The sequence below is a fragment of the Rhinatrema bivittatum genome, chromosome 6 (assembly GCF_901001135.1).
Source record: "Rhinatrema bivittatum chromosome 6, aRhiBiv1.1, whole genome shotgun sequence".
Taxonomy (NCBI): domain Eukaryota; kingdom Metazoa; phylum Chordata; class Amphibia; order Gymnophiona; family Rhinatrematidae; genus Rhinatrema; species Rhinatrema bivittatum.
This window is the reverse complement of record NC_042620.1, coordinates 177875870-177888173: the sequence shown is the minus strand read 5'-3', so window position 1 is coordinate 177888173 and position 12304 is coordinate 177875870. Positions and strand designations below refer to the sequence as shown.

At 44.3% G+C, this 12304-nt stretch overlaps 1 protein-coding gene across 5 annotated transcripts in view; it reads right to left on the bottom strand.

The window, feature by feature from the left end:
- Positions 1–12304, bottom strand: part of VPS8 (VPS8 subunit of CORVET complex) — an 818099-nt gene that overhangs the window by 796744 nt on the left and 9051 nt on the right. For all 5 annotated transcript variants that reach the window (XM_029606199.1, XM_029606197.1, XM_029606196.1 and 2 more), the window contains exon 2: positions 10199–10365. In XM_029606199.1, the coding sequence (XP_029462059.1) occupies positions 10199–10360 (162 nt within the window). In that variant the 5' untranslated portion in view covers positions 10361–10365. The remainder of the gene's footprint in view (positions 1–10198; positions 10366–12304) is intronic.

Below are 12304 nucleotides of genomic sequence, written 5' to 3'. Positions count from 1 at the left end.
GCTGCCTCTAGGTCCACGCCGGGACCAAGGCGCCTCTCAGCCCGGCCCAAGCCCTTCTCGCTCGGGGGCTAGATCCCTGCCGCGATTCGGCCACTGGACCGAGGCCTAAACCTCCGAGGGATCGCGGAAATCACCCCGGGAAACTCAACTGGGGGAGGGACCCGAGGGTATCACCGCCGGAGTGCGGGGCTCGATGTTCCTGTAGAAATTTAGTAAGTAGAATATAGAAAGTAGAAAATAGAAAGTAGTATTGGAAAACACGCTCTGCGAGCGTGCAGGCACTCCAAACTGCTTTGGAGACGGAAATTACTGAGTTGCTACACTTCCTGTGGGGGTATATGTACCCGTGCTGACGTCAGATCCGTCTCCAACTGCTAGCACGAGCACACTATACCCATTTGTTCTGAGTCCATCTGGCTACACGCTAGGAAAATCTGATTTTGTTATAATCACTATTATCAAGGGTCTCCACCGTCATTAAACCTTGTGTCAAGTATAGTTAGGATGCCTTGCAGAAGACTACTGTTCTTCTCCCTTAAGAGAGGGACTGGACTTCTACATTTTGTGCCTCTATTCGAGCAACCGTATCTCTCTTTTCTCCAAAATGGTGCTCATTTAGGCATGGGACATCCAGCAACTTTTCATGGATATCATCGCGTAGGCTAATGGCTCTCAACCAAGCCATACAGTGTGCCCCAATGGATGCTATCAAGGTTTGAGCTTCTAAGAGACTTACACGGTTCCTCCATTTCCTAGGCCATCATTTTGAGTACATGGTGACATCGTCCACAGTGGCAACAGTTGGCCTGGTCGTGACCCAGTCCAAGGTAATGGTAGCAGAATTTATGCCTGTCAGTGATGGACATGCTTCTACCACAAATACAGTTCTTGAACCAACTCATCATGGATTTCTTCTTACTGGACAGAGCAAGGACCAAAAAAGGTCAAACTTTTTTTTTTATATTACTGAAAAGTGCTGTAGAAGCTGCTAAGGCAACTAGGCAATTTTAAAGTAAAAAGATAATACATTTTCACAGGTAAAAAAAAAAAAGAGAGATAGGTTTACATCCATGCTAGTGCTCAGACCAAAAAAAAAAGGACTGAAGGGGCTTATGAGGCAAAGCCCAGCCGAGAATTCCTGCATGTGCTTAGTAGAGCATGTAATGGCTAATTCAGCCCTGCTTATCAAAGAAAAAAAAATGAGAATTAGTACAAACACAAACAGATACGTACAAATGTTTCTTATGGCCAGTTCTGGCACAGAGTTATAAACCTTTGTTGGAACTGGGATCATTTCTATCCATCACATAGTGGCTTTAAAATTACCAGTATATATGGTAGACAGAGTTTAATATCTGTTCTTTTGTGAAGGGTGAATGGAACTGAATGTGTTAAACTGGGGGAAGGGAGAAGAAAAAAGTGTTACTGTTTTTGTATCGGTTACCCAATGTATTCAAGAAACAAGTTTATATGGGTGTTTTGTTTGTATGTTGTCTTCAATAAACAGTTTAAATCCAAAAGGGGGAAAATCTTTTAGATGTTTTGGTTGTGCATCAAGTGCATGATATGTATCTACATCACAAGTCATTTTCTTATTTTCTTTGAAATTAGAGTTTTTACTAATAATTGATATGATGATTTTTCATGGAAAAGGTTGTGAGCTGTCCAAATTGAAACAATCTTAATAAACAAATTGTTTAAAAAAAATAGGTGTGTACTGAAACAGACATGTAATTTTGGGGTGGTGATGTGGTATTTTATAAACTGTGCATCTCCTATTGAACAGTTTATAAAAATACAGGCCTAACTTTAGGTGCACAGACTTATGCATGTATGTGCTAAGTCAGTGGTTTCCACCCTGTCCTGGAGGACCCCCAATCAGTTGGGTTCTTAGGATATCCAAAATAAATATGCATGTGAAATTTGCATACAATGGAGGTAGTGTATACAAATCTCTCACACACATATTCATTGTGGATATCCTGAAAAGTAGGCCTGTTTGTGGTTCTTAAGGACTGGAGTTGGTCAGCCATTATAGACTAACAGATTTACTGAGAATAAGTTAAGGTGATGAGTCTACTTTAATCAGATGCAGTAAGAATGCTGAATATGATGGATAAGACTTGTCGAGTTTGGTATCTTTGAGCACAACACAGTTTGGACACTGCATACACATCTCTAAACAAATTATTTGGACTGGATTACAATAAATTTAAGAAAAAGGAATACGATTTTTTCATCTCCTGTTTTTCTTTTGTAAGATACCATTACAATATCAAATTTTCATATACAAAACGTTTTTTCTTTACAAACTGGGTCCTTCATTGTACTTGAAGTGCGGTTAGTCACCATTCCGGATGGTGATGGATAAACACTTGTTATTTTTTAACTTTGCTAGAGACCTTTTTATGAATCCACTTTTTGATAGTCAGTGCTCAATTTTTGTGAGGTTTATATTCCTTATCTGAGCAAAAAAATAAATTACAGTTTCTTCCAGTGATTTTAGCAGACACTTTGAGCTGTTCTCTCTGTTTAAAATCTTAGCCATGGCTAGCATGGTGGCTGACCTCAGCTTCTACTCCCCAAGTCAGCCAGGATTGGGGATGATTTGAAGGCAGCACTCACAATCCCTGGGGAAAGGGAGAGTTAGCCCTTGTCTAACAGACAACTACTGGCCAGATTCTTGGGCGACAATACTGGGTTCCGGAAAGAGCAGGAGTCTGTGGCCCCTGGCCAAGGACTATCACTGCTGGGGGGGGGGGGGGGTGGGGGGGAGTTGTAGAAGTGTGGGAAGAGGGGAACCTGGCTAGGTGTAAAACAAAGGCTCCTGCTGATGTACCCAACATAGGCCCATTCTGACTGAAGCCAAAGGAGTAGGCAGAAACTGCTGGAGAGAAAAAAAAGTTATAGCCATTTTAACTCAAGGTTATGCATGCCGCTTAGTGTTACAGATACTATCTAGATCAGCACATTCACTTCAGCTTCTCCAGAGCCAACATATAAAGAGGTTTTATGGACATACTAATACTGGAGAAACCAAATTCCCTGCAGGCCATTATACTTTTTATTGAACTAATTAAGATTTACCCTAAGATGATGATGCACACAAGCTTTTGAGAATACAGACCACCTTTCTTCAGGTGAAATCTTGAGATTTTTATGTTGATCCAACAAAAGGTATAATCTCAACCTCCAAAGATCCCAAACTACAAGTACAGATGGAATTTTACTGTCATTTTTTTTCTAATTAGTTTTTACCCAGATCCCAAACATATCTGACATCAGAAAGCTTTTGCCATGAGCTGCTAAACTCAATCTTAGAAGAAGAGAAGAACAATACTGCTCTGAGTGCCAGTGTCGGACAGATCTTTTTTTTACCTGGACAGAACAAAGGTGAATCATGCAGGTATTGTAGGGGCACAAAACCCTATTGGGATAAAGAGTGGTGAAGAGGCAGTGAAATGCTTTTTACATGTCACACAACCCATTCAGGTGCAACCGCCTCCTGTCACCTATCAATAATTGCCCCCGTCTGTCATATTTGTAAGAAATCAGTGTTAGTCTATTATGCAAAAGAAGAAAGATCTTTTTATTGGATGGATATGGCTGCAGCATAGGTCATAGAGTACAACTATTATATTGCAAACAATAGAACAATCACTATCATTCATTCTATTTATAAAGCATCAATTGCTACAGTATTCTCATTCCCCCAGGAGTGACCAAATCCTCATCTGCTGAATTTCAATTTGCTAAATGTTCACACTCCTGAGAACTTTGTTAGGAATCAGGATTGATTGCAGGATAACCAGAGGGGCAAGGCTTTGACAACCCTGTGTGTGTGTCCCCCAACGGTGCTATGTTTGCTGCTGCCTAATACTATTGAACATTTAGCAAGTTGAAATTCAGCAGATGAGGACTTAGTCACCCCTGGGGAAATGAGAATACTGCTCCATAAAAGAGCCAGTATCACTCCTTAAGCATGCCAACATAATTTTGGATGATGTGCAGGCCAAATCCCGGCCGTTGAAGCTGAAGACTTGATAGACAACTCCTCTCACTGTCACCCACAGATGTAACTTAGGAGCAGGAATACCCTGCTACTTGGTATTTCCTACTAGCCAGCTTTCAAGAATTGCACATGCCGTGCACTCCGGGTCGTGGTCATCCCTGCCACAGGCCCGCAGCAGTGATACCTCACTGCTATGGGGCCCCCCCACACACACACACCCAGCTGTGGCCATATCCTACAACCCTTGATGCTCCCTACAGTTTCTATAGTACTTAATGCTCTTGTTCGATAACTTACCCAAAATGCTTAATGCACCAGATGGAGCATTGTCCCTCCTCCCACGGGAGGACATTGCATGTTGTCACCCACGCAATATCTTACACCTAATGATGTGACATCACGCTTTAATCACTCATGGTGCTCTTGTGCAGTATCTTTATCAGAAGTGAGTCCGAACTCGCAATGTTCCTGTTCAGTATCATACTTGCAGTGCAAACCGCTCCGGACACAGCATCATCCTATCCAGGGATAGCACCATCACTTCACAATCCACAGGAACATTCTGCATATTGTCGCCCACATCATATCTTAACACTGATGCCACTTAGAGCTTTTACAACTCCTGATGCTCCTGTTTAATATCTTACCTGAAATGCATACTTCTAGAAGATAGCACCCTCCTTCTAAAAAACCCTAGGAAGATACTGCATAACTTTCCCAGCCTGTGAGATAATCATCCCTACTGCCAGGGGTCCACTGAACTCATTTCTAGCGCACAGATGCATAGCGCTAACTTGTCTAGTGTTTTTGGCCTGGAGACCTCGCTGTAAGAGATGTAAACTATTATATAGTGTGAGGATGCCAGAGCCGGTAGACCCAATTGAAAAATGTATAGCCACTACGCTTAGGAAATGAATCAAACGCTGGGCGATTACCAGCCTATAATATTTCAGGGTTACTTATCCATGGTCCTTTAAACGCTAGCGTGCATACGCTAGAGTTTAGATTATAGGCATTTATAAATCGCCTTTCATTCGCTGGCAGTAATGCAGAAATTAACTTCGATTAGCCCACACACTGTGCAAGGGCAACCATTGCTATGGGCCATCCCAAATTCACCTTAGAGGAATGTGCTAATACGTTCTGGTCTTCGAAAATGCTGACATATGCATGCTGGATCATAGAAGGCATCAGAGATAGTGAGTATCCCTTATACTAAGCTACTCAGATTGTCACCGAGATGCTGAGTAAGGTATCTGTCTACAAATGCCAGACTATCCCAACCAAGAAGCTGATTGATCATTTATAATTCTGCATTAACTTACGTAAGTGGCAATATTACCCGCTCTACCTCTGGCTGTGGCCTTGAATTCCTGAAGAAGAGAGGGGGCCCATGCTAATGTCGAGGGAAATGAACCTTAGCTTGAGGGCTATCCTTCTGTCTCCCCAGCGCACAGGATTCATTGGAGTAACCTGCCAAACCAATCATGGCCTCTCCATGAAAAGAAGTCAGGCAGCATGGGATCAAGACCAAAGATATCCGGGCACAAGAAAGGAAATTTAAGGGGATGTTAAGGCTAAATGAGACAGTACAGGAAAATGGGCTAAATTTTGTTAATAAGCAAGATCGTTCATACTGACAGATTAGATGTGTAAAGATCTTGCTTCACACCCAGAAACTGCCAAGGACTCTCTCAAAGGCAATGTAATAGGAGCCCATTACCAAGAGAATGCCGAAACAAAGAAGAGGTGCCTGGGTGCTGAAAGAGATTTGGAGAATTGGACAGTTCTAATGATACGGCCCAATTGCCTTGTCCACAGCGGCTAAGCCACAGCTGCCCGATGCTATGCCAGCTATAGTAACGTTTTCCTGCAAACTCTGGTTCCGCCTGAGGGGGGTCTGAATTAAGGAGCATTAAAAAGCACATCAGGTTTTGTCTGCCCATCTTATATCATAAGGATCATAGGAATATTAACAAGGACGTTGGCTAGCAGAAAAAGGCTGCCAACAACTGAATGCACATACTGCCCCTGATATGATAACCTGCAAGATTGTAACCCAGCAACATCCTAACCAAAGGATGTTAAGGTCTGATTCAAAAGGCTTCTAACCCTGAAGATGTTGTTAACCAAATTCTTTGCTCTGTTTTTCAGCAGCTTTGGTTTGAACCTTTAACGTAAGGTAATAAGAAACCTGCACAAGGCGTTAATACCCTTCACTGCAGCTTGAGCATAAACTGGACAGACCGGCTGTTACTACCTTAACAAATTACTGGGCCGACTGGATCGACCATATGGTCTCTTTCAGTCGTCCCTATGATCCACGGCGGCTAAATACCCTAATGACCAGCAAATTGGGCTACCATACTATGCCTGCTTCATGAAAAGGCACCATGAAAGATATGTGACCAAGGGTCTTCGGCTAAATTGACTGTGTCACCTGGAATGCGAGGGCAAAAAGATAAATTGACTCCAAACTGCCCGTATTATCTGACAATTCAGCAGGGCAGTGGATGCATAGTAATACCACTAAATGTACTTAAAATGTCTGGATTTTAATACTGTCAGTCTAAGACAAAAGCTAGACCAAGTGAAGAATATGATTTTGGCCCACTGGGTTAGTACAAAGGGCCCTCAAACCCAGCAGCCTGCACCCCAAATGTGGCCACGTCTCAGGCTCCCTGAGCATTATCCCTGTCTCTCAGACTGGTATATGACAGGAGCTGAACTCACTCAATGGAACTCAAGATGGATAAAAAAGGGCGCTGTAATTAACTCCAATGTATGCAGACAGAATAGCTCCATGGCTGCCTATGTTGTCCGATCGTAGGCAGGCTGTGGATGTGAGCAGACCAAGGGTGCAGTAAAACAGGAAGAGTAATAAATTAAATTTTAAAAGTTGCCTGCATGCCAATGCTGGAAGCCTGAAAATAAGAATGAGGAGTTTTAATGTATGGTACTCTCTAGGCAATGATGCTAATGGCTTATGCTGCCTGGTCAGAGTGACCTGTCGTGGAGCTAACAGGCTGCTATACTGCGGAAACACCTGCATGCTTTCAACTGAGAGGAACAATTTTCTTCTTTTAATAAAAGGTACTCAAACAAAATTGCTCCAAACTCCTATATATCTGATAATAAGCAGGATATAGATACAATGAACAAAAGGAGGAGAGGATAAATTAAAATTTTTTATTATTTAAATGCCTACCAGCCAGTGCTGGAAGTCTGAAAATAAGACGTGGTAGCCAGGATGAATAGTCCTGTGTAGCCGCGGGTCTTATTGGCTTACAGTGTTTTCCATGCTACTGCCTTTACTGGAAGATATGGGGAGCAACCTGCCTGAAGCATTGGTTGCTATCTTTAGCAGAAGACATGGGGTAAATAGCACAAAAAACAGTGACTATTGCCCTTAACATAAGGCATGGAAGGTAACCTGCACAGAGTGGCGGCATGCTGTCTACACAGCAAGGCATGGGGGTAACTTGTATGGTGCAGCCGTTAATACCCTAAAAGGGTGCCTGGGGGTAACCTGCATGGAGCGGCCAAAAGTACCCTTAACAGAAACATGGGGTAGCCTGCAGAGTGGCAGCAATACATCTCCCACGGGAGGCATGGGGATAACCTGAATGGAGCAGTAGTTAGTCCTTCAACATAAACATAGGGTAATCTGTATGGAGCGGCAGTACAAAAAGGCATGGAGAAAATAGGCACCAGACAGCTGATAGCAATGGGGCCCATGGGGGAGAGGATGGCAAGAGAGCGAAACAAGCTAGTTGCCCAAACCACTGAATGGTCTAGGCCACATGGCCCTGCAGATTCCCAGCCCACTCAAGGAGAGAGAAACTCCCCACTTCTCAGCTGCCTCCACCTTCCCCTCTCCACCAGGCAAGCCAGAGCCCCGTGTGGACCAAGTGGTGGTCACTGACATCCCCGCTAATTGAAAAAGACATTGCCAGCCTGCCGACCCGGTCCTGGCAATCGCATGCAGCCACACACCTTCACTTCGGAGACCAAACAGCCGTCAAGGCCATCCCACCAGTCATGAGCAGTCCCCGCTAAAGCTCGAAGATCTCAGATACAAGCATGCATCGTGGAAAGAATAATAAGACACTGCAGCACCAGCAGGAAGCAGCCGCAATGCCTCTTGATCCGACAGCAAGAGTCTGCCGGCCTGGCTGGTTGTCCCGTCAACTATGGGGGCCAACCCCACCCAGGCCGCAGCACCGATAAGCATGGATGGCACAGTAGCATGCCCTGCTTCGGCTCAACAATGCACCATGGCTGCTGCTAGGGAAGAAAAGAGAAGGGGGGGGGGGCCCCACATTCGGAACACAACGAACACCGTGCTGATCACAAGCTGCAGGGCACTGCCTGAAGCCAGACCTACGCCGGCAGCACCAAACGCACGAGCCTCCCCGTCCCCAGCCATAGCACCACCGGCCACGCTCTTCCCTTCTCAGCCTGGTCCCCCAAGCAGATCCTCCATCTCCATTCGCTGCCGGGCAGGGGGACATGCATGGACACACCATGGCTCATCAGTGCACCAGGACGAGGAATAAACCCCCCCCCCCCCCAAGAGAAATGTGAGCCCAGGTAGGTGAGGCTTACCCTGCACAAATCCGCCCAGAAAACAAAAGGAGGGGTGCAGCAAGATGAAAAGAAAAAGGTTTTGGTGCGTGCAGCAACCTGGCCAGCGGCCCGAACCAAAAACACCAACCCAGAACAGAAGCAGCAACGGCGCACAAGCAACACGGAAAGACGGGGCAGGACGATGAGCGCAAGCCTGACAGCACGGAGGCGCAGGAGCCGGGTGCTCCACCCCCCCATCTGTACGCAAGCAGCAGCCCACACCTGCACCGGCTGCAACCCGGGGGAAGAAGGTGGGAACTCGTGACCACTGGACAGAGGACGTGCTACCCACACAGAGGATCACCCCCTGTGCCGAGCAGCGCAGCAGCCTGCTCCCGCTGAGCAGACGCGATCCAGGGGAGGGTGAGAAGACACAAAGTAGGCTGCAAGAGGGGAAGAATAGGAGAATGCACCCTTACTGCCCCAAAATTCCTCTGTTCCCCCCACCTCCCAGCGTGGCCCGATACAACTCCCCGCGAAGACACTGCAACGAGGAGTATCAGGCCTCGCTGGAGCGAACAGGAGGATAGGATGCTAGCAGAGGTACTGACCAAAAGAAAAACCACTGAAGGAAGAGCCTGGGGGGGGGGGGGGGCAGCCCTCCCTTAAATTCTGTTGCCAGCCAACCCTCCTGCCATATTAACAGAAAAAACGATTAATGGTTGTAATATGTAAATAGAGTGTAGAAGGAACAACTGCACACTGTTTGCTTTATGTATGGTTTATTTTATTGTGGAATTCTCTTACTAAAGATATTTACATAACAGAAAAAACTGGGCCACAGAGTTACAGAAATGATATTTAGAATGGACCAAGGCCATGCTCATTCTGCAGCTAGTTGCAGGCCCATAGATTTACATACAAAGCAAAGATTAATTTACATGCAGAGCAAGAGCGAATATACATTCAGCCATTCAGATTAAATGTTTATAGTAAAAAGCCAATCATGAGAAATTTGGACAATTATGTAACCTGCTTTAGGGGTTGGAAAAGGCCAAATGTAAAATACTCTTCAATGTCTTATCTGTGAAATCATTTGAGAGAGAGAGTTTTATGCAGGTGCTTTACGTAGCATTCTGTCTCATCCTTCTCTTTAACTTATTACTATAATATTTTGTGCATTTAATAAAAAGTTTTTCTCCACAGCTGTTGGCTCGAAGCGTTTATTCAGTCATCCACAACACAGAAGGCTGTAACTGGTACGATGTGGGGGATGTTTTAACTTCTTGCAGCTTTTCTTCATTTTAGCCTCACTGAAGATGATTAGCTCCCATTTTAATTATAAAAAATGTTTGAAACATTTATGATGATATTTACTCAGCTTTGACGTTTTAAAAATAAACAATGCTATGAGTCAGGGACATTTTACAAAAAAAACAACAAAAAAAAAAATCAAGACCAGCAATAAAGAACCTAAAGTGTTAAACAAACCTGAGAGGAAGGCCTGCCTATCACATTGCTAACAACATTTATATCAAAACACTGGGGGGGCTAACAAAAGAACATGAATATTTACGTATGTAAAAAACATATTAAATAAGAAAACACAAGCCTTACTAGGTCAGTCTTGGATTCTAGTTCCCTTTCCAAGTCTAGGTAGTTGAACCTCGGTTGCAGAGCTGTGTCCCGATTTAAAGATTTATTCAGGTCATCTTCCAAATTCTCCATTGCTGAGTTGTTCGCCATTTCCCTCTCACTGATCATATGCTCCTCATCCATTATTTCTTGGAAACAAAGAGGAAAGTTGAAGGATGTGCCAGGTAAACTGTCCATTTACAGTTCTGAATTGCAATTTTGCTTAAACAAGCAAATACATCTACATTTTTATAAAGCAATCCTGATGTTCATAATATTTTGTGAATTTCAGTGGACCAAAGGTTCAAATATATATGCCAAGAATGGCTGAACTTTCAAAGGGACCCCCGCACCCCAAATTCCTTTGCAAATGTATTTGCAATACCATAGGTACAACTGCAAGCTCTCCAGGTAATTTAAAAAAAGAAAAAAAAGCTCCCATACTTTGGCCAAATGGCAAGTATTTGATTTTGAAAGCCCCGCATGGACTTTCCCTTCCTTAACATTGCCCCTTTTCCCAACACTGGTAAAAGTGCCCATGCTGTGACTAGCGTGGGTACTTTTACCCACAGGAAGGTGGGACATTTTCAGGGCTTTTCTCACAGGTAAACAGAAAAAGCTTTGAAAATTGCCCTCTATGAGGATAATTTTCTAACTGCCCACACAGATTTCAAATCATTTACCCATAGACTTTATACCAGTTTTCAAAGAGAAAGTGTATGCATACAACCCTTTGAAAATTATCTCATGAGAACAACCTGCACATATTTACACCAGCTAATGTGTGGATGTAGCTTTTTGTAGGTAAAATATATGCATACTTTTGAAAATGAATTCTGCACCAAAAAAATTTAAAATTTTGTGCACACATCTTCTAAATTCTGCACATTTGTCAAAATAGCACAATATTTTTTGCAAATTATTAGTCACATGCTTTCTCTCACATACCATCTTCACACACGTGTTCTGTCTCCCCACAAACTCTCTCTCTCACACACACACACACTGCCAGGCAGACACCTACCCACCCAAACTGGCTTACAACAAACACATGGGCTTACAGATAACCTCTCAGGGCCGGAGCCTCTTTTTCAGCCACCAGCAGGATGAGGTCCGCTAGCAGCCCCTGGGTCCTCTCTCTTTCACCACAGAGGGGATGGCATGAGAGGAGGTAAACAGGACAGAAGCAGAGGTCAAAGGAGGATTCACATTTTCACCTACTCTAGGCCAGTGTCAGCAACTCATGGCACTGGACAGCTGAGCAGACAATGACCTCCGCTGCTACTGAATCAAGAAGCTAGATCCAAGCCTCATATACAGCAGCAGGAGTTGCGTTTAACCAAACATCTCCAGCTGCTGTGGGGCCGGTCTCGCGCAGCAGGGGATGATGTTTGGTTAAACTCAACCTCTGTGGGTGAAGTCAGAGTCTGCTCAGCTGTCCAATGCCAGAGCACACATGTCAAAGGCTGCAGACCTCTGGCCCAGAACAAATGGAAATATGCCCTTGTCCCCATTCACCTGCTCTTGACCTCTGCCCCTTTCCCCATTCACCTGCTTTCCCCTCAAACCCCCACAAGAAACACTCCTCTCTCTCCCCCACCCAACTCACTCACCAATTATATGGTCTTGGCCTTCGCACAATGGAGCTTTCTAACCTCGCCTGTGCCACGAGGCCTCTATGTGAACTTCACCCATGCCGTGATGCTTCCTCTTCCAGCAGGCGAGCATGCTAGCATAGCAGTCTTGGCGGCAGTGTAGCCAAGACTGCTTTGCTAGGCGAGGGAGGAGATCTACGATTCTGCGAAGCGAGGGAGAAAGTCTGTGGGAAGGGAGAATTCTGCGCAAATTCTGCATTCCGCAGTTGCGCAAAATTCCCCCAGGACTAACCACCCTGTATATAGACATACAGACCCCTTTACTTTTTTCACATTTAGTGGATAATATGCATTTTTTTCCCTCCACAGTCTACACACAATACCCCACAATGACAAAGCAAAATCAGGTTTGTAGAAATTTGTACAAATTAATTAAAAAAAAAAAACTGAAATATTACATTTACATAAGTATTCAGATCTTTTGCTATGATAC